Source organism: Alligator mississippiensis, chromosome 2, assembly GCF_030867095.1.
Source record: "Alligator mississippiensis isolate rAllMis1 chromosome 2, rAllMis1, whole genome shotgun sequence".
Taxonomy (NCBI): Eukaryota; Metazoa; Chordata; order Crocodylia; family Alligatoridae; genus Alligator; species Alligator mississippiensis.
The window spans coordinates 57969907-57993275 of record NC_081825.1 but is presented as its reverse complement, the minus strand read 5'-3'; the positions used below and the strand labels follow the sequence as shown (position 1 = coordinate 57993275).

General features: G+C 42.5%; 1 protein-coding gene across 1 annotated transcript in view; it reads right to left on the bottom strand.

The window, feature by feature from the left end:
- CWH43 (cell wall biogenesis 43 C-terminal homolog) overlaps positions 1–23369 on the bottom strand; it is a 62236-nt gene that overhangs the window by 9170 nt on the left and 29697 nt on the right. The window contains exons 7-11 of the mRNA XM_014594906.3: positions 21038–21292; positions 13653–13778; positions 11167–11246; positions 8326–8431; positions 4866–5001 (exon numbers count right to left, since the gene is read on the bottom strand). Coding sequence (XP_014450392.1) covers positions 4866–5001; positions 8326–8431; positions 11167–11246; positions 13653–13778; positions 21038–21292 — 703 coding nt within the window. The remainder of the gene's footprint in view (positions 1–4865; positions 5002–8325; positions 8432–11166; positions 11247–13652; positions 13779–21037; positions 21293–23369) is intronic.

Here is a 23369-nt window from a genome sequence, read left to right as displayed (position 1 = left end):
CATGTGAAAAAGCACTCGTGGAGTCATATATCGACGACTCATCTCGGTTCGGTGTGGTTCGGAAGAGATCTCATTTGTGTTTGTTTGTCTGCATCTGCAACTCAAGCAAGTTTTCTCCCTGCACTGTGACCATCGGCAGTGTAAGTAAAGCTTTCTTTATAAAACCAATACACTTCCGTGCCTAACTCTACTCCGTCGTGGAAAAACCCCACCTGATGGTCCGGGCTACTGGCCATAGCCTTAGACCGACCCTCGGTCCCCACATGGCATCACAAACAGGATCCAGGGAAGACACGATGGAGTTAGAGTTAGTGAAAAACTGCCCTTGGCACAGTGGAAAATGGCATGTAACAGACGCCGAAGAATTGGAGGCGCATATCGCTTACCATCAGGCAGGCGGAACGGGTGAAAGGTCCATCAGTGGGTACTTTTTGCTGAAGGGAGAAGAGAAGGAAGCGCATCTTCACCCCGGAGCTTTCGGGTGTGTGATGGGTGGAGAGCCGGTCCTGTTTAGATCCCGAGAGGAAGGGGGCACCGTATAATCAGCCTGAGTGAAACCGGTGGGCGCAGTGCACCCGACCCTCGACCCAAAGTATACCCGCTGCCTGCGATATGTGCAGGAGACGGAAGACCAGTTTACTCCCCAAGCAGTGTTGTCTAGATTGAGGAGCCACGAGCTCCCGTCCGATCTCCATGAGAGTTTTGAGACGGAGGGACGTGCCGCAGCTGAAGGGGCAACCCTGAGGTGCGACAGGGGAAGGATGTTAAGTGCAATGGTCCAAGCTATGACAACCCTCATGCGGGAAAACGCAAGTTTAAAAGCCCAGCTGCTCGCAACCGTTCAGGCGGCTAAAGATGCAGCTGGGAAAGAGGATCTTGAGATGCCATTCCAAGATGGCGCCGAGCAAGAAGGGAGCCACGCGGAGGAGCCAGAAAAGATGGGTGGAGCTTCAAAAGAATGAGCGAGAATCCGTCCAGCGGTCCCGCCCACTGAAGTGACGTCGCCTCCGGCAGCCCCACCTTCTTGCCACGGGAAAGAAACATCGAGCGGAGGAGAGCATCTGCCCCTCCTACCAGAATCAATAATGGCTCTAGCAGCAGTTCGCCCTGTGACACCGACCTGCCAGTCAACTGATCCATCGAGTGCAGCTTGTACCACCACCTATCGTGCTCGTACTCGAACTGAGCTGCAGGAACTGTACGAGGAGTCAAAGATCAGACCTGAGGAGACCCTAGCCGTGTGGATGGGATGCCTAGTTGTGGAATTTGGGTCCGATTTGTTGAACCTAGAAGAAGCAAGCTTCCTAATCTGGCGGGCCTCGTGGAGTAGAGGGCATGCCATCGACGTCAATACAGTGACGTTCAACACTCATTGGCCCATTCTGCTTCCGGTGCTTGCAGCAGGACAAGTCGGTCAGGAATCTCACGCATGGCATGACGGACAGCCAGAGAAAGCCAGCGCGGAGCAGCTTTTGCTGGCTATGGTCAGAGTCTCGTACTACTCCTGGAACCCCAGAGCATGTGTACTGGGACTAACACCATCCCAACAGAGAGGGCCGTGGCCTCATCCTTATCTGCGAAATCCTAAAACGATGCCAATAAAGCTGGACAGCGTAAGAGTCTGTGTTGAGGTCTATGGGGGAAAGAACATCGTCCTCCGAGTTTTCCTCAACCCCATGGTTGGTCAGCCTGCAAGCAACCTTTTGCGTCAGATTTCGCGATTGCGCATCCTCATGAAGTCGAGAACACCTAGCGACTGGGAGCACCGATCTACTATATACCCGGATGAGGCTCAGGGCGCGAGCCCTAGCGAATCTGATCAACCGTTGCCGCAGAGAACGCCTGAAGAGCGAATCATGTTTGGGTTCCTCATAAACCATTCTGGGCTCACCAAACGACATCTCCGAATCCTGGGGGATGCAGGCCAATGGCAATTGGCCTACGAGCTGGGTTTTCAGTATCCAGACAAGCCAGACGACGACTCCTCGACGTTGTCATCGACGTTTTCGTCTTGCTGAGCGTGGATAGAACCCCGTGGTGTTTGCCATCCACTTCCACGTCGGTTGTATCCATGAGCGTGCAGGAGAAAAATCGTCTAAAGCGGAGCCGTGCCCGAGCACCTGTATTGTGTGCTGTGAAAAGCGGGAAGCGGTGAGAAATCTCGCTGACTGCCCCATCGCGCGCGGTTCCATATAAATATTGTAATATAGGTTAATTTATCGTTTTGAGGATTTTCTTTTCACAGGTCCAGGACTCAAAGTGCGTGGTGGAGGGAAGTCCCAAGAGAGAGAGATGGAAAACATCATTAAAGAAGCGAGGACTTGACTTGTGACTTCGCCATGACACCCACTGAAGTCCTGATAGTTGAATTTCTGGTTATGAATAAAATTATGTGTCTGTGTGTTAAGTGCCGGCTATTATCTCATTCGGTCCTTAGAGGACGAACTTATTGTGTTGTCTGAATTTGTGTTCAACCGTTTAACTTACGAACCAGCTGAAAGAGCTCATAACAACTCACACGACGCGAATGTGGTTTAAAATTCCGGCTGTGCCATCGGCAAGGGGGCATGTCATAACCCAATGATTTTTAGTGCCTCGGCACATTGGAATTTTCCCGCCACATGGAGCTTCTTTGCACGGTGGATTTCTCAGCTGCAGAGAGAAATCCCCGGTGCAAAGAGTTCCCGCCACACATATGCAAATTTGTACCCCATTATTGGCTGATTCTAAATTATTCCTACGCGGCGGCTAGCAATTGGCTCGCTAGCCGTACAAAAGGTTAGAGCGGTTTCCGCCTAAGTTGGAGGACTCCACAACCATCTCGTGGGGAACTCTGAGCGCGCTGTGGAGCCTAGCAAACTCCGCATGTGTCTTGGAGGAGGACAGAGAGGCCTGATCAGCTCTTAGCCACTCCCCATCATAGTGTAATTTGACGTATCCCCCATGTAAAAAAGCGCTCGTAGAGTCGTATATCGACGACTCATCTCAGTTCGGTGCGGTTCAGAAGAGATCTCATTTGTGTTTGTTTGTCTGCATCTGCAACTCAAGCAAGTTTCCTCCCTGCACTGTGACCATCGGCAGTGTAAGTAAAGCTTTCTTTATAAAACCAATATGCTTCTGTGCCTAACTCTACTCCATCGTGGAAAAACCCCACCTGACGGTCCGGGCTACTGGCCATAGCCTTAGACCGACCCTCGGTCCCCACACCATCCTCACCTGGTACCAGAATGAAGGAATGAATGGGAGCAATAGTTGGCCCATCATGGGTTTGCACCCCTTTATCAGCCTCAAACTGCTGTGGGAAGAGGTGTTGGTACAGCGCTTACTGAAACTACCCCTGAATTTACCATTCCCCATTGCTGGTGGTGGTAGCACTTGCCTTCAGGGGTGAGCAACAGTGACTGCAGTAAGGGCCATGTCAGCACCCACCTTGCAGTAGGAGGCTGACAAGGGGACACAAATCCACTTTAACCCCTGGCTGCTGGCCACGCTGACGTCTCTGTGGCTGCCACAGCCACAGCAAAAGATGAACCTCTGTCAGCACCATGGGCAGCAACCACTGCAATCAGAGTAGGTGCAACATCTGCAAAGCAGGGAATTTGATCCACAAACTAATTTGAGTTTGATACCCCTGCTTTAAATCTTAAGCCTCTGGCAGAATCTTCTAGCCAGGTGTTGTTAGCAAGCTTCATATGCCATAGAAAACCCTAAATCCACCTAGAATTTCAAAACAAACCAATATCCCAAGGCAGGGCTTTCCAACTTCTTAGTGGCCAGGGGCTACATACTATGGGGGTCCATGGTCCTCCCCCACCTCTCCAGATGCAGGTTCCCCATTGCACCACATGGCAAGCTACCCAGGCACTACATTCATGGGAAGAATGCCCCCCCAACACTGCACTCTCAGTAGAAGGTTGCATGGCCCCCCTACAGCTGTACCCCATTCATAGGTGGGAGTGCGCCCTCTCCCTCCCTTCTCAGCCATGGCCTCCCCTGCTGTACACATATGATTGATGGTGATTGTATAGCCACTGCAGGCTACACTACCCCACCCCCTGGGGCAGGGGAAGGAAGTGGAAGCTGGAAGAGGAAGGGGGAGCCCAGAGACCTCAGCTGCAGCAGCAGCCAGAGCAATGGGGGGAAGAAGGGGGAGGCCAAGGATCTCAGTTTAATCCTCTGCAGGCTGCATACAGCCCACGTGCTGTCAGTTAGACCATCCTGTCATAAGGTGTTACTTTGAGACAGCAAAGATCTTCAAACACACCTGACTAGTAGTTGGTCAAGAAGTAATAAAGAGCTGTCCACAAAACATATGGATACTACTCTTTCTCCACATTTCCTTGTGTACAGTACAAGCTGGATTAACTTAAGATCATCAAAATTGCTAGTCAAGCATAGTTACATTCTCCAGCTTTATCCTGCCCTTTTAGCCTAAATCACAGGTTGGAGTAAAACATAATGAAGAGAAATGTCAGCCAGTTATACTGTTTGGAATATTGCCCTTTGAAATGTGACCAGACTGCATGCTGGTAGGAATGTCTTCCACTACATTGCAATGGGTAGGAGAATTCAGAATGCAGAATTTGAAAACTGGCCCTTCTAAAAATCAGTACCACATTCATCTTCCTTAAGTTTTACAGCCAGAAACTTAGTGCATATTGTTCTCAAATTCTAGTTACATTTATTCTGTGAATTTTCTGAGGGTTCATTTGTCCACTTTTGGAAAACCCAAGGCTGTATGGTATGTTCAGTTGCCTTGGAGCGATCTTCTACTATTAAAGCATATGGCATTTTAATTGGTATATATTTTTTTAATTTAGGTCTTTAAAAACGTCCCATGCCTTCTGTATCCAAAGACAACTCACCCCCAAGTGTGATCTCTTGTACTTGGACCAAAATCTGTGTAAAAACCCAGTTTTTCTCCTAACCACATTGTTGGATCATTATTCCCCATGAATGGCTTGGAGGCATCACTCTCTATAATGGTAATGAAGTCAGCACCTAGTAGACAAAAATGTTTTTAAAATTGTAACTATGTCAATATAAAAATCAATAAGCTTCTTTCTGACCCTACTGGGATTTGTGCAGCACCAGTTTATACCACTCCTATAGTAACCAAAGTACATAATGCAATATAAGATTTCCTCTCTCTTCCAGTAATTGAAGTATTCTCTGAATCTGATAGACTACAAGGAAAGGAATATTGCCATCTCAAACAAGGAGTCCTTCCATCAATAGCTCAGGCTGCTTCCACCAAGTAATTTCTTAATAACACCCTCCACAAGATGGAATTGTAGCCTTACTTCACTTTTGGAGCATATTATTTAATAGTGGGGGCATCCACATGTTCATTTATGAGCCTTCGCTACTGTACATTAAGTTTAGTACCTTTAATATGAGGTATTAGATAAAGGTACAGTAGCTGTGCTAATGCGCAGTAGCGAAGGCGAATGCTTTTTTGTGATGCTTAATGTGCAGATTAATTATACTGCGCATTAGCATGGTTTTTGCTGTGATGCGCTAATGCGCAGTAGAATAGTCCACTGTGCATTAAGATGCCTCATGTAGACATGCCCAATGTGATAAAAATACTGGAAGAGGAGACAGTAGCTCAGATGGTTTGCAAAGAGACACTGATATTTTCACTTCTAGGCAATAACTTTACCAGGTACAAGGTAATGCTTGATCCTTTATCAGGTATTTATGTTTACATTAACATACAAAGATAATATAAAAGTTACAAAGAAGACATTGTGTCTAATAGTTAGAAATTAACATGTTTTTTAGAATTTGCCTAAAAAATTCTTACTATCTTTTTACTTCTGAATTATTATATTTAGAAATAACATTTCACTAGTAAAAATTAATGTTGAGAGGAAATAAAGTAAATAACTAATCCTGTCATTCCTGCTTGCAGGGCGAGTACTTGACCAGTCAAAAAATACCTGTTTAAGCAATCAGTCAAATATTTTCAAATAATGGTCAACATTTTAATTTACTAGAAGAGTGAAGAGAGAGACTTTGATCTTCAGTAGGTGAGATAATTATGCTAACTACAGTAAAAAACAAGTTAGTTAATGGGTGTTGTGAAACAATGAAATTAAATTCTAAAAAACTGTAAGGAATTTTTGGACGTATCTACACATTGTCATGCCATAATATTGCTATGGCGCCATGCTTTAGTACTTTCTAACCACCCAACTGCACCATGCACATGGCACAGTTAGATTTCATTGTTATGTTGCCATAGCGGCATGCTATAACAGGGGAGCACGTCGCTACAGTGACATAGCTGCCAATCACATGTAGACCCACGTGATTCCTACATTGCTGTAGTGCATTGCTGTCACCATAGGATGACTTGTAAACGTGCCCTTTGTAACTACTGATGTTAGATAAGTGTAAATGTGAATTATATTCAAGACTGAACAGTTCCTTGGTTTTTATCCCAAAACCACAAGATCAGCCCAAACAATTACAAAATTTAAAAAAGAAAAGAAAAAAGAAAAATACTAAACAGGAAAAAAAACACACTTGGGAGCTATAAAAGACAAAAGTCAGTTTTTTAAATAATTACGCTTAGTAGACAGCAGAGCAGCTCCTCCAGCATGTTGCTGTGTGCATTTGGAGATGCCTGCAATCACAGCAGACAGCCAGTAGGAAAAGCTTTTCTGTACTGTTGGGTTTGATTCTCTCCTCAGCACAATGTAGCTTTTGAAGCTGTCTTGCCAACCCTAAATACATTTCTTATGTAGACCCTTCCAGCTAAAAAAAATATCATGGTCTACACTGTTATATCTGCAGGAAAAAAACTAAGAGGACAGGAAATACCCCAAATTTTAATTCATGGAGCTCTCCAAACTGTATTTTTAAAAGGCTGGGGATCCCCTACAGAGTGAGCCAAGAGTCCAGCCCCATTAATCACAAAAGTATCAGGACATCAGCAGAGATTAGAATCAGTTCCTCCCTGCTTCCTGGACCCTGTCTCATAATGACAGCAAAACTCCGAATGGAGCCAAGGCACCAATTTCTCGTCACTCCTCACTGACCTTAAACCAATGCTTGCTCAAGGGAAAAACTGAAGGAGAACAAACATCATAATGCTAACTAGAATGGCAACATAACACTTTCCTAACCACCTCTGTGCCACTCCAGAGGAGCTTCTGTAAGAACAGTGTTACAAAGGAAGCAACACATATATATACCCACTCACACACACACACACACACACACACACACACACACACACACACACACACACACACACACATATATATTGCCTAATCTTAGACCCTTTCATAGATACAAAAGGGACAATCCAATCATATAACTGAATATTATCAAAAGAGGAAATTGAAATGTCCTAACAAAGTCATAAAACATAACATCCAAAATAACTGCATCATAATTACAGCTCTCAACTACTCTTTATAATTGTTTATTTTATTAATTTCTCATCATCAACAGAAAAAGAGTTAATTTCATAGGGTATAATTCATTTTTAGTTTTTTCATGGTCCTCAGGGAACTATGCAGCACCATAAGATGCAGTTTGCACACATTGTGAGGCGTATTTGTTTAAAACTTGTTTTCATTAGAATGAAAATAAAAACCATGAAAAAGTTAAATAAAAAACAAGCCAAAAACAGCATATTGAAAGCCAAATTGGATCCATGAGGGCCTCAGAAAGTTTCCTATAAGTAAGAGTGCCAAATATTTTGCTTACAGAAATGTGTTTGGACAGTCATTCTTTTCTACTACAAGAAAAAAAGTCTGAGGTTAATTAAGAGCTCTTTCCAACTGGAAATACCATTAACACAGAGTGAAATCACTTTCTCTTATTGCTGAATGTAAATGGATTTTTAACCATGCCACTGAAGTGATTGGACTGCAATAGCTATATATACAGAAGTATACATCAAACACTTTTTCTAATGCCTTAAAGCAATGGTTCCCAATCTGTGGTACGTGTGTCACCAGTGGTACTCAGACAACCTGTTAGTGGTATGCGTGAACAGATTTATTATAATAACTTTATGTGACAAAAATTTGCTGGTGGTACTTAAGGTTGAACTGAATTTTTTTTTCCAGTTGGTACTTAAGAATGTATTGTTTTAAATTGGTGGTGCGCAATCTGTCAGGATCTGGGAACTGCTGCCTTAAAGAACAGTTTTGCCTTAGCAAAAGAGGGGACTTGATGACCAGTAGGTGGCTCAGTGTCTCAATTGTAGGATTCTACCTTGTAGGACATAATAGTATAAACTAAGCTGCTGGGAGAGAAACTAAGACTGAAACAGAGAAAAAATAATATTGACATAAGAAGTACCTGTTTGGTTAAGCAGAAGAGCTGACCCTTCCAGGTTAGGCCACCCTTCATTGTCATAACCGAACCTGAAAGGCCAGACCATAGCAGAGAAATCCCTCTTTGGATGCTGAAAAAAACAAAACAAAACAAAACATAAATAAATAAATAAACAACTATGCAAGCCCCATTATGTCTTTTCATCTGATTTGTGGCATCAGTTATAAAGGTGACATACCACAGGTCTAAGAAACATTTTATTCAGAACATTGTCCCATCACTGTCATTTGGAGGTATACAGATATTTTAATGACACAGAAAGAAGAACTGAAGTCATGACATTTAAATGTGGCTCCATATATAAATGTAATAACATGAATAAGAATGAGGGTAGAAAAATCAGTTTTGGGAATGAATATCTGCATCTTTCTCAGAGCATGCAACCACCCCTCTCCCTTCACAATCTATCATAAGCCTGGATAAATACTATAAAAAGCTACACACAGATATTTGCTCAAAGTTTAATGAATTCACATTCACCTTTTTTAAATCTTTCTTGCATGTCATGACTCTTCCAATGAAAATATTTAGTACTTGTCAACTCAAAAAGCATATTTTGAGTGAATATTTGTGGATGGCCACAGAAAGCACATTTCTAATCCATAATTTTAATTATCTGTACCAGAAACATGGTTTTGTGACACTTCTCCAGTCACATAACAGAAACATGTCAAGTAAACAGTGTTTCCAGTCAAACCAGGTCTAATTTCAGGTTGAGAATACTCAACACTTGCAGGAAGCAATCTACATGCTAAAATATGTTAGTATCAAAAGAATTATCTCAGAGTTGTGGCTATAACTATATCTGCCAACTCCTTGGCCAGGTAGGAATCTGGGATCTTCCAATTTCATCAAATCTTCTTAATGAATCAGTTAAGAAGAGCACATTTAATTCAAGTAGCTTGTCAGAGATACTCCGTTCAGAGTGACATTTATAAATGTATAAATGAATCTGTGAGTTAAGGGTTTTTTACAAGACTAGTTTTCCTATATGGCAGCACAGTAGGTCTTTGTGCCAGCTTTAGTGCAGTTTTTCACAGTAATATTACACAATTACACATACCAGCAATGCAACATCACATCAACCTCATGACAAGCTGCAGTTAGGGCAGCGTTCAAACAAAAAATTTAAAGCAAATTAATCAAAGATTAATTGCAGGGGTGGTGGGGGAAGGAAGAATTCATTCTAAATAGTCTAATCTAATTTTAAACAAAATACTTACTAGGTAGACAAACCCTACAGTCTAACCAAACCTCTGTTTACCTTATTCAAAGAGAACATAAGCATGGTACCCTCTCAAGGATGGTGATTTATGAAGGTTGGAAATGAAAATGAAACTGATGCTGGTCTAAGGACATAAGCAGGCAAGGTTCTTTGGGTAGATGCAATATTTTTTACGAGACCAACTGAGTAGTTGGAGACAAGTTCTTAGCAACTGAGTAGTTGGAGACAAGTTCTTAACAACTGAGTAGTTGGAGACAAGTTCTTTTGGGCACAGTCACCCTTCTTCAGGCATAGCAAGTCTCTGCTGGTCTGAGACTCCAAGGAATGAGAGAAGCTAACAGTGTGACTGGATGTTAGTGAAAATGTAAATAGGTACAAAATTAGGAAGACAAAGGGTAAAACAGGGAAGGGAGAGGGGGAAGGAGGGGGAAAAAGCCAAAGGTGAATCAAGGATACTCTACAATAATAGTGATTCAAGGTAAAAAAAAGAGGCTGTCTGTGAAGAAGGAAACAGCTGGAAATTAGGAAGACAAAGAGCAAAAAAGGAGGAGAGATGAGGGGAGAAAAGTGGGGTGGAGGAAAGAAAAGTGTAAAAGGTCAGGTCTGGCAGGTACCTGGTGAATCAGATGTCAGGCAGGTTGTAACGTGTCATAAATCCAATGTGTATATTGAGTCCATGATTTTTTGTATCCAGTAGATTTATGAAGTGAAGTCCCTAGGCTCGTCTATGAAAGGTATTTTGTAAGTTCTGATGAATGCACGGTATGAAACTGATGCAGTTGTATACCATACATAACAAGTCAACACTGCCAAACTCAGGAGAAAATCTGAACAGATTCTACTGAAGCCAGACTGTGTGTGCCTTGATACAAAACCATTTGTTTGCTTAATTATTGTTACACATACTTAGGTCATGCTGTACCTAGTCATCACTGCTGTGACTATCTGCAATACTATTAGAGAAGCACTCAGACTTCTTTGTTACTCCTCAGGTTAAATTCTGCTTTGAAGAAGATAACGCTGTGTCACCCTAACTAAAACAAGTGCCCTTATTCATAGACCACCACATATTACACAAGTGCTCTACTAAACCCCTGGGGAAGATCCCTATCCTCTTCACTACATAGTGGTGTATAAAACTCACATAAACACTCATCAGGGAAGGAGGAGAGGGGCGAGGAAAAGTTTTCTCTCAAAGAGAAGTCATTTGAACATCTCCCTGATCATTTCCTCCTCAAGCTTTTGGATAGAAAAAATATCCTCCTTTCCCAGGTCCTTCCTCAGCTTCTTTCCCAACCTGAAAATAGGTGTTTTGTGCCCCAAATCTTGTTTAACATCTCTCATTCCCACATCCCCTTGCCCAATGCTGAATTCAGTGCCAGGGGAAAGGCAGGAAGGAAGTGGCAGCAGCATTCATCCTTGGAGTCTCAGAGTTAAACTGAAAAGCCAGTGAGTTCATAGAGCATATTGTGCATGCACTGCACAACCAAGGTGGGGTGTGCCCCCTCCTCCCGATTCTCTCCTGGATCTGCCAAGGTTGAAAATATATTATTTTGTTAAAAAGGAAACATATTACTCACCCCATGACCTAATTTCTTCTCATAAGCTTTATATCGTAGTCCTAATCCTAGCAAACCCATACCAACAAGTAGCCACAAGACTTGAAACAAAAAACAAACATGGGAGATTAGTTTTAAAGGGGAGGGGAAGTTAATGTCATGGTCTCGAGTCAAGTATGTAGGAATATATTCCCATCCTAGAGATTAATATGCATGGAAAAGAACTACTGTTAGTATACATTTCAATATCTATATATACCAATGACAATACAACCCCCAAGAAGAATATTTATAAAGTACATGAATATCTGTACACCTACAGATATTTTTAGAAGGAGAATGCATTTTACCTTGCATGTGTACTCTTCAAAATGAAACAGAAAGAATAGTCTTTGCACAGACTTCACTTTGGAATGTTTACACTAATATGTTAATTATTACAGAAAGCCTATCAGGGAAGAAAACTCTTTATAGTTTTCCTCTCTGTACCAGACACTCATTTGGTACATGCAAGTGTGAATGTGTTGATGATGTATTGGCAAGAAAAATATAGCTTGCTTTAAAAACTTCCACATCTCAAAAAGATGCAATCCCTGCCAACCCTCCCTAGCAGCACTTTACTAAATGTATTAACTCCCAGATGTATTAATTGTCAGATTCCTAGAGAAGTACTATGGCCTCACAGAATGTGAATTTGTGATTTTCTAATGCTTCAGGAGTCTGCCAAATTATAGCACTGGATAGCTTCTCAAGGGTTGGCATTTCATAACCTCTTTGTGGTTCCCTCAGATTAAATCTACAAAGAAAAAAATAATTTGTAACTCCAGTTAATTCATTCTTCAAATTCTTTAAATAAAGTGTAATATAATAAATTTTACCTAAATATCAAACCCTTTTACAAACTGACAGATTACCTGGGCACATTTTATCAGGAACAAAAGAAGAAAAAAGGACATATTATTTACATAAAAATACTAAGAAACTATGGGCTTTAATAGAATATGAAGCTGCAAAAGCTGGAAATGTTGATGAAGTTAACACGACAGTCATTTAGGTTCTAAACATGTAATAACTGAAGCCTTAAAAAAAGGAGAGAAAAATAAAAGAAAAGGTGAGCAGGTAGAAGCTCACATCCTATGAAGTGCTCTAAAAATGACCCTGAATCATAGGAAAGAAAGGCTGGAAGGGATCTCACAAGGTCATCATCTAGTTCAGCCCCCTGCTCAAGGCAGGATTGTCTCTGACTAACCATCCAAGTGTCTGTCTAATTTGTTCTTGAAAATTTCCAGGAATGGAGATTCCATAACCTCTCTAGATAGCCTGTTCCAGTGTTTGACCACCCTCATAGTCAGAAAGTTCTTTCTAATCTCCAGTCTGTTTCCTCTGCAGCAGCTTGCGACCATTGCTTCTAGTTCTGCTCCCTATGGCCACAGAGAATAGCCTCTTTCCAATCACCCTCCATATATTAGAAGACTTGACAAATCCCTCCTCAGTCTTCTCTTCTCCACACTAAATAACGCTAGTTCTTTCAGCCTTTCCTCAAAGTCCAGACCCCTAATAATTTTTGTTGCTTGACACTAGACCCTTTCCAAACTGTCCACAACCTTCTTAAAGTATGGGGTGAAAACTGCATACAGTTCTCCAGGTGAGGCCACACCAGTGTTGAATAGAGTGGAAGAATCATTTCCCTTGATTTGCAAGTGATCCTCTTGTTGATCCAATTTTTTTTCCCCACAGAAACTTCTTTAAAACACTTCATTTTGAAGCACTTTTAGTTACATGTGTATGCTCCATGAATAGACTTGGCAGAATGTGTTTTTTCTTTTTTAGTAATTTTGACAGATAATATCAATGTTTATTTTTAAGCATTTCTTTTTAATTTTATCAATTTAAATTATCACAGGATTGCCTTAAATTAGGGATATGGGGCAGACAATTTATTAATGACACACAACTACTAACAAACATTTATTAATGACAGATCTACACCAGCTGAGTGGCAGATCTGCCATCAGTCCTGGCTCCACTGGCTAGTAGCTTCCTCATGTGCTTTGTTACTTCCTTGTTCTTTGTTCCCAGGCCCCCAAGGTTTCTGGGAGTTGCAGTCCAAACTACAGTCAACACAGTTCTGTAGAAATATTTTTTCATCCATCTGCGAGTGGGAGGTGAAATTGACGTTTATCAATGTTTACTGCCAAAAATCAAATCCTGCCAAGCCTATCCATGGAGCACTCAGTCTTCCAGGATCTCATAGAGCTGCTCCCTTCTGCTCCCCCACCAGTTGAGGGATCCTCAACTGGTGTAAATTATCATAGCATTTCTCTGGAACTAGGCCAGTTTATACCAATTGAATAGCTGGCTCTGTAACCAAGGCACCAGGAAAACCTCTATAAAAATAGCTGACTAAAACCTTCAACATTTCATTTTCTTTTTACTGAAACCAGATCCACAGTTCAAAACTAAAATTAGAGCCACCTAGCTAAGAAAGGAAGCAGAATTATACTTACATAGCTTAATACATGTTTCACTCTGTTTGATAAGTGGCTTATGACTGCTTTTGACTTGGAATACATAGCTCAGGTCTTTTTTGGAGCCAGTAAGTATACCTGATCCAATACACAACACGATAAAGCCTGTAACAAACAAAAGTTAGCTTTTCATACATCTATAACACTCTAAATACAAAGATCATTATAGCTAAGAGCTTACATCTGTAAAGTTTCTGGACACTTAAAACTAAAAAGCTGTCTCAGCAATCATAACTTTTCCCCATTGCAAGTATTAATAAAATGTAATATTAAATACATAAATCCAATAAATGCATGCAGGGCTTACTGGCAATGAGAACCCTACTTAATGTCATCATGATACTCACTTAAGCATGCAATATCTCAGCCGTAATCTGATATTTGATTTACATACTTGTGTTGTGTATTGTAGCCAATAAAAAAAAAATCAGTTACTAAGCATGCATTTTAGTTTATATAAAATTTAAAATATGCCACTAATCATAAATATTTCAAAATAAGAGTATTAAACAGTTATTTATAAACTAAGAGAAGACTTAAAGCTCAATACACTCCTATTTTACATTATTATGAGGAATGGATAGGCATGATCTGGCATTGACCAGGGGTTAGGACTATCTAACTCCCTCAGGTCCCTTCCAGACCTACTTTTCTTTATGATTCTAAGGGTCCAAATGAAATTCTCAAAATTTTATTTTAATAAATTGCTGTTCAGAAAGATCTAATATATTGAGAACAAAGGGACAATCATGTTAAGCATTCATTGTTCTACTCTGGTACCACAAAGCAGGTTTAAGACTAGTTAAGGTAAGTAACTGAAGATCCCTTTATTTACCTAACTCCTCCAGTAGTCTAGAGCCAGGCCAGGTATGCATGTGTGCATGCATGCGCGTGCGCGCACACAGACACACACACAGACACACACACACAGACACACACACGCACACCCCCCATTAGTGCCTACAGCCCTGTCTGACCCTGAAGCCCTTGGGGACTGCCGCAGTTAGTGCAATAGAAAACCATTCCTTCTTTGGAGTGGAATTAGTGTTCAACAGCCCAAGGGAATCAGCGTATAGCCAGCTCTGCGGTCTTTGATCCTAGGTTGTACTGGGTGTAAAACAGACAGTCCTGAAGATCAGTCTCATTTTTTATATGAGCTCAGAGTGCTTTACCTTTATTGTTGCTATTGATTTATCTGGTTTATTATCACTCTACTGGTCTAAGTTTGATTTTGTCTTATCCAAGATGATTCAAAGGTCTTTTGTAATACCATAGATCACTTTTTAAAATATTTTAATAAAATTGTTATATAAGTAAAAATGGCCACAGCCCTGTAGTAAGATCTATAAACACAGAACCCTACACCATTACCAACTTCAGTAAATCCCTGAAGGATTTCTGGTCCCAAGTCAAAATCAGAGTCTGAGATTTTATTCAAACTCACACTGGATGGTTCTAGTCATCTGCTGAGATCTACAAGTCCCACATCAGTCTAATCCCTTTAAAATTTACTGGGTCCAATCTGGAAAACTGAAAACAAGTTATTCCTAAAAATTCGATTTACATTATCTTAAAATAATAGCCTGGTAAATACCTTCTAGATTCTGTCTGCCCATTATTTTTTATAAATCCTCTGCTCTTTCATCAAGACAATAACCACCATTCACATAGGAAATACAAGGCTAACTTTTCAGCTGTGTCCTTGAAACCTGTATAAATTGTCTGTAACAGCCTAGGTTAGGGGCTAGTTTAATGTGGCAGTATATTATATTCTTCCACTCCAGAGCAAATACAGAGGACTGTGCTGTTTAAGACTAAAGACAATAAAAATTTAGGATATTTAAATAGCCAAGAAGAAGCTTAAGTTTGTTGACAGATATCATATTCTTTAACAGATATTTTCTTCTCAGTGTGTGTAATTTAGTTAAATGCTACCAGTAATATGCTGTATTCCTTATGCACCAAAGAATCCCATTAGCTACACTGAAAATTTGGATGCAGGAAGAATTCAGCAGAGGGCTCTCTTGGAATGCAAGAACATGCATATGCTTCATTTCTATTAAACATCAGGCTGTTGTTACTGAAACCCAAAAAATCATTTCTGCAACTTTCTCACAGTCCAAAGTACATCACATCAGCTGCAACGAATGCCTGTATACCACACAGGTGATCATACACTTACTATACACAGTAATGCAGCTCTCCAAATGGGAACAGTTCTCAAGGCCATTAAAGTCAATGGAAAGACTCATTAACTTTGATAGGCCTGGGATAACTATGAAGCAGCACTGTTACCGGTACAATGAGGTTTGTTGTTTTTTTATATATCTATGATCTTACTTTCATCATCATTTCCCTCATGGTGGTTCCCTACATAAACTGCAGCGAGAGAAAGGCAGGATATTGGACAGGAGGAGAGGGCAGAAAGCAACACTCACACCTGAAAGAAACCAAAAGAAACAAGTTTGCCAAAAGCCAAGCTGTAAGGGAGGAAATGCAGTAATAAATACAGTCTTGTGATGTAAGATGAAAGTTTCTGTAAGCAATGGAGTAGTGTTAAACGCCCAGAAACTGTACTATCTCTATTTCTTCATCTTAGAAGACTTAGGGGCACCTCCTCAGGTAGTATAAAAATGAGTTCATTCCAGTGACTGCACTGGGTCTGGCTAACAGTTAAAATGTCAAATGAAGACACTGTCAATTGAGGTCATAGATACATTATTCTCAAGTCCCCATGCCAGTTGAAATACTTACAAGGATTTACTTCCAAAGGAGTGTTATATGGTACAGGGTTTGTTCCACAAAAGCAGTGTTTCTGGAAGTGTTTAACACTTCACTGCCAAGCCAGGTCTTCACATGATTTTTGAAATAAAATTGATGAATTAAGAAAACTATTCCCATAGACCTCCAGAACATTCCCAGAGCAAATAAAGCTAGATACAGTAAAACCTCATTCATTCAAAATGCAGGGGAACAAAAACTACTGACTTTGAAATAAATGGGTTCTAAGTAAATGTACCATTACTGGTTTGAATATATGCAAATTAGTACGGGTGTCTTGAGGCGGTCCAAGACAGGGGGTGACAGAGCCCCTTGCTTGGGCCTTCTGTATTTCTTGTGCCTCAAACCTTGTCATCTTGAGTTTTAACATTTTTGGCACCAAGGGGAGGGTGTCAGGGCTGGTTCTGCCCCCCCTGATGCCAGCCTGGTATTGCAGGGCCTCCAAGCCTGTTGCCAGTTCCCTGCAAAGGGAACACCAGCCTGTTGTTTTTTTTAAGGACCACAAAAAAAAACAACAAACAGTTCCTACCAGCATGTTTGCCCAGTATGGGCCTTGGCTTTGTGCCAAGTATTCTATGGTTTTCCTGGTCCAAGGGACCAGACAATGGATTCAAATTTCAAAGTAACCATGTTTTGAATTATCCATATTGTAAAGTATACAAAAAGCTATTCTTTTGGCTGGGGAATGACAATACTGATACTCTAACTATTCAATACCTAATTAACAAGGCATTACTGTAGAAAACTGAATTAAAAAACTTTTTCATAATCCAAGGTAAGCAGAAACCTGACTACTAGTCTCACAGAATTTGAAAAAAAGTATGCAAACTAAAAAATTAAAATGATGTAGAGTGGTAGCAAAAGTATATCTGAAGTCTAAAACTGTCTGGGCAATCATGAGTCAAGTAAAACATATTAAGAATATATTCAGTTAAAATGTAAAATAAATCAACCATCTTAAAAATATATTATGAGAGCATTTTAGCCCTCCAGTTTAACGTTTTTAAACATGACTATTCGTCAAGATGCTAAATGAGGTTTTAAAATACTAATTAGCATGTATTAAAATGCCATTTGTTTTCCCACCATAGATAAACATAAAAGATGGAAACAAGCTGTTACCTTTTGTTGCCTTTGTCCTGCCATAAACATTTTTTCATGGTGGCACAAAGCAAAAGCAAACAGATGTCCATATCCTTTGTCGTGCCACAAATGCAAAGTGAGAGGCAGTAGTGATTTCTGCCACTTGATTGCAATGGACGTCTATTTGCTTTATAACATTGTGAGGAAAGCCTGGAGTTGCCCACAGTCTCCAGCTACCCCAGGCAGGGACTCCCAAGGCTTGGGAGGCTCAGTCCTGTATGTCCCAGGAATTGCCTCCAGCAATCTCTAAGGCACATCTCTAGAAGCAGAGAAAGTCATGGTTCCCCACTTCCAGACATGTGTCCCCAGCAATATCAAGGGCCTTTAAGTGTGGAAATTTGACTTTCCCCGCTTCCAGAGACGTGCCCTAGAGATTGCTGGGAACATGTCTCTGGAGGCAGGGAACAGCCATGGATAGATCTGGTGGGGGCAGTGCAGTGGTGCATTCACACCCCACCTTTGATTCCTGGTCCATCCAAAGTTTAAAACTGACTGCCTGACAGTGGCAACAGCATTTCTATTCAGGCAACAGTGAGGGAGTCACTTGACTTCATGGCTCATTATAATCTACCTGATTCCATCTAAACTCATCATTCTGCAGGGTTAATGACCCTCTCTCCCTTTTTAATGGTCTTAATGTTCCACCAATCAAATTATTCTTTCTTCTGCAAGTCTGCTGTTTGTTAGCTGCTCCTCTTAATATAGCTCCTACTTCACAGCCCTGCAAACTGTTTTTAAGTTAAGATAAAAACTTAATTCAGGTATGGAAACAGTAACTTAGGTGAATATCAACCAGGTGTGGAAATTGTATCCAGTGCTTCACTGGAAGTTGTGTCAAAATGCTAAAGAAGTCTAGATTTTGTTTTATGAATCCAAAAGAGATATACATATAATTCTAATTACAACAGGACTAAAGAAATAGCATCTATTGATTATTTTTACCTAGCTTGTTCTGTTTTTATATATAATAGGCATTATAGCAAATTAATGCATGTTCCAATAAAGTTATACTTGTTTTTGCTTCAATCTTGAACTGAATAATACAGCCCTAGGCTCCTACCATTTTAGTAAACTTCTAGGTTCTTTTTAACTGGAGAGAAAAAAAATGTGTGTTTTATACTATGTGATGATGATGTACCACATCATCTGCCCCTCACCTCCCCACACGTTTTCAAATCCTAGATCTGCCTGTGGGAATACCTCACCCATTTTTTCACGTGATCCGACCAGTGGGTGACTCAATTCTTCAGTGAAGCAGATCAGTTGTGCCAGGTCACATCCAGGCTCAGGCAATCCCATCCCGCCCCCCCCTCCCCCCCGCCCTTCCCCACACACACTTTACCTACTAGTAACATAGCCAAAAGATCCACGTTTAGGGCTTTCAGAATTTTCCTCCTAGACCAATCCCTAATTATTTTTGCCCTTCTCTGCTTTTTCTGACACCAAGATACCCAGAACTGAAAACAGCTGGCTAATGAGGTTAAACATTAACATAGACTTTTGCAAAAGTCTTCCTGAAAAAGACTATCAACTCCCTGCTTTGAGATGACATTCATATACAGGCACTCCTCACTTAACGACCGAGTTCCATTCCTGCGACTAGGTCGTTAAGCGAATTGGTCGATAAGCGAGGAGCCGCCCCTTGATACTGCGTGCCTTGGCTTGAGACGCCGCGCTGCCGCGCTGCTGTTTCCACAATACGTTTCGTACGTATTATGGAAACGGTCCGGCTCTGAGCAGCAAAGTGCTCCCCTGAAGCCAGGGCTGGTGGGAAGAGGATGCTGAGAGAGGGAAGGAGCTGGCACCAGGGAGCAGGAGGGAAGCTCGGCCCCGGCAGGCAGAACTAACCACCGCCCTTAAACCCACCCTCCAGACCCGCGCGCGGGGCTGCTCTGCGCCCTGCCGGCTGTTGTCGCGTGGGGCCGGGGGCATCGCTCCCCCGGCTGCTGTGACCTGGGCTGGGGGTGTCAAGCCTTCCGCGGGGGCACTGGGTACTGGCTGGGCTGGGCTGTGCCAGTGCTCCGACGGGGAGCGGCCCGGCTGAAGGCTCTGGCACCTCTGGCTCGGGGTCAGACCCATGCCATAGTTGGGGCACAAACGCATTTTACCCTGTGGCTGCACTGGCACGGCCGGGGAGGGGGCTGCCTCCTCTGGAGCGGGGCGCCCAGCGCTGCTGCTGCCCTGGCCCCCGCGAGGCCCTGGGCTGGGGCGGGCGGGTCCTAACGGCATCGGCGGAGCAAGAGCCCGCCCTGCCCTCGCACTCCGGGCCGGCGCCTTCCAGCGGGCGGCCGTGCACGCGTCCCGGCCCCACGGCCCCAGCGCTCCCGGCCCCGGGGCCGCTCCAGGACCTCCGCCCTGCCGCCTTCGCGCCTGCAGGCAGGTGGGAGCCGGCGGAGCTGCCCCGGCCCCAGCCCCAGTGAGGAAAGCCCGCTCCGTGCACCCCGCCCGGGCCGCAAGCACGGGAGCTGTCCGCCCCACCGTGCTGAACCTGCGGCGCGCCATTTCCACAATACCGACTGCTCGGAGAGCTGGTCGTAAGTCCGCGCGGTCGTTAAACAGGTAGGTCGTTAAGTGAGGAGTACCTGTATATGCAAAACTAGCCAGCCTTGACCTTTATTGCTTCCATGTCACAATGTAAAATCTACTTGAATTTACAAGCAACCCTCCCCTGTCTAGTGTCTACCCTACAAAGCAGAAGAATGTTTGCACAGATAAACTCAAGTTAGCTTTAAACTAGTTCACTAAGGTAATGCTTATGGTGTACCAAAGCAGCATGGCAGTCAGCCTGGACTGACTACTTGACTACCTAGGTTCCCATACTGGTTCTCTAGCCTCCACTAAACTGGGTGCTGCTAGCAGCTATACCTTTATTAGGTCTGAACTAACTAGCTCAGGAACTATCTTGGATATGTCAAAACAAGTAGCAATCATACTTCTGGGTTGTAATGTTGGCACATCCTTAGATCAGTATGAAATCACTGATTCCCATATCTCTTCCTCTCTTTGAACACGGAGCTTTCAGATTCTTTCCATTCTTACTTTTTCTGTAAGCTGAATATCATTTTATTTTTTGGCCACATATTCAAATACTTTTAGCAATAGAGAGGGAAATAGGTTTGTTATTCTTTATTATCTTGCTTATCTCCCTATCCTGCCGTCATGGTAACGCACCTACCACACTGAAGTCAATGGGAAATTTCCTTTTCTTTTTTTGTGTCCTTGTGACAAGATATCTAACAAAATTTGCAGATTAGTTGGAATCTGACAGGTTGTACCATGAGCACTTCTGCTATGATCTCAAACTTGTAACCTTTGAGCTTATCAACTGTGTCCCTTAGTGCCTGCACCACCCCAGCCCCAGTATGAAGTAAGCATGAGGGAAAAGCCCTCATAGAAAAAAAAAAGCATAATTGTATAGTTATTCCTGGTTATGAACATACCTAGAAGAAGGTGGGAACTCTCTCTTATGTAAGTTCCTCCTGGCACAAATTTATAAGCTGTGCACCACACACAGAAGAAAATTTCTAGAACACAGACAAACATAGCTGTACTCATGGCTTTCCCAGGATGCAGAGAGCTGATGAAATGTCCACTCAGTCGAGGCCATACACACATTGTAAACATGGCAAGGATGTTGCCGGCTATAGCAGCGCTCCAGGTCTGTAAGTAAAGGAGACCAGCAGAAGAGGCCATGCCTATGAAGAGACACAAAAGAGTGTCAGCGAGTCAATCAATTGCACTTTTCCTTTTTACTGCTCACAATCTGAAAGATTTGGTTTTCTAAAAGACAGAAAAAATGGGTAGCAATCAGAAATTTAGTGTACTTAATGAAAAAGGTAGGCAGTATATGAAAAGGTACTTAATGAAAGGGTACTTAGTATACTTAATGAAAAAGGTCGGCTACCCTTCAGAAAACAGTTACAATCAATGAAAATTTCTGTGGCTCCTTCCATTTCATTCTCTCAGCCAGATTAGGGCTGGGCCCTGGGCAGGTATTGCATTTGTACTACTAAATTATAAAAAATTAGGGTTGGAAGGGACCTCAGGAAGTCGTCTAGTCTAATCCCCTGCTCAAAACAGAACCATTCCCAACTAGATCATCCCAGCCAAGGTTTTATCTAGCTGGGTCTTAAAATCTGCAAAGATGGAGAGTTCACAACCTCTCTGGTTAACCTGTTCCAGTGTTTTACTACCCTCCTAGTGAGAAAATTCTTCCTACTATCTAATCTAAACTTCTCTTACTGCAACTTGAAACCATTGCCTCTTGTTCTGTCAGCTGCCACCACTGAGAAGTCTAGCTCCATCCTCTTTTGAACCCCCTTCAGGTAGTTGAAGGCTGTTATTAAATCCCTCTCAGTCTTCTCTTCTCCAAACTAAATAAGCTCAGTTCCCTCAGCCTCTCTTCATAAATCAAGTGCCCCAGTCCCCTCACCATTTTCACTGCTCTCCACTGGAATCCCTCCAATTTGTCCACATCTTTTCTGTACTGGGGGGGCAAAAAACTGAGCAGAGTACTCCAGATGTGGCCTCATCAGTGCTGAATAAAAAGGAATAATCACTTCCCCTGATCTGCTGACAACACTCCTACCAATGCAGCCCAATATGCCATTAGCCTTCTTTGCAACAAGGGCACACTGTTGGCTCATATTTAGCTTGTTGACCACTGTAATCCCCAGGTCATTTTCTGCACAACTGCTGCCCAACCAGCCAGCTCCCAGCCTATACCAGTGCATGGGATTCTTCTGTCCTAAGTGCAGGACTTTGCATTTGTCCTTGTTGAACCTAATGAGATTTCTTTTGGTCCAATCCTCCAATTTGTCTAGGCCATTCTGAATCCTAGCCCTACCCTCTAGTGTATCCATTACTTCCCCCCAGCTTGGTGTCATCTGTAAACTTGCTGAGGGTGCGCTCTATGCCATCTTCCAAGTCACTGATGAAGCTGTTGAACAAAACCTGCCCCACGCACTCCACTTGATACCAGCTGCCAACTAGACATCAAGCCATTGATTACTATTCTTTGAATCTGATGCTTCAGCCAGTTTTCTATCCACTTTACAGTCCATTCATTCAGCCCATACTTCTTTAGCTTGCCTGCGAGAATGTTGTGGGAGACCATATCAAAAGCCTTGCTAAAAAAATCAAGGTAAAGCAGATCCACTGGTCTCCCTGAGTCCACAGAGCCAGTCACCTCATCATAGAAGGCAAGCAGGTGATTGCCCTTGGTGAATCCATGCTGACTGTTCCTAATCACCTTCTTTTCCTCCAAGTGCTTAGAAATGAATCCCGTGAGGGTCTGCTCTGTGATTTTTCCAGCGACTGAGGTGAGCAACTGAGGTCTGTAGTTCCCTGAATCCTCCTTTTTCCCCTTTCTTAAATATGGGCACTATGTTTGCCCTTTCCTCAACCATCCGGAACCTCTCTTAATTGCCATGAGTTTTCAAAGACGATGGCCAGTGGCTCTGCAATCACATCAGCAAACTCCCTCAGCACCCTTGGGTGCATCCCATGGACTTGTATATGTCCAGCTTTTCTTAACAGTCCCTAACCTGTTCTTTTGCCACTGTTGGCTGCTCACCTCCTCCTCAGACTACTACACCTGGCAGCAGAGCCTAAATGTAGCACTACAGGGGTCTATAGGATCCCCTATAGGACTCCATGCTTCTTACCCTACCCAGAAGCCCTGGTAAGACTTTGCTACTGCTGTTGCTGTTTCAACAGTCAAGAATCAGGGCTCTTAAGGCACCAGCAACAATTCCTGCCACTGCTTCAACA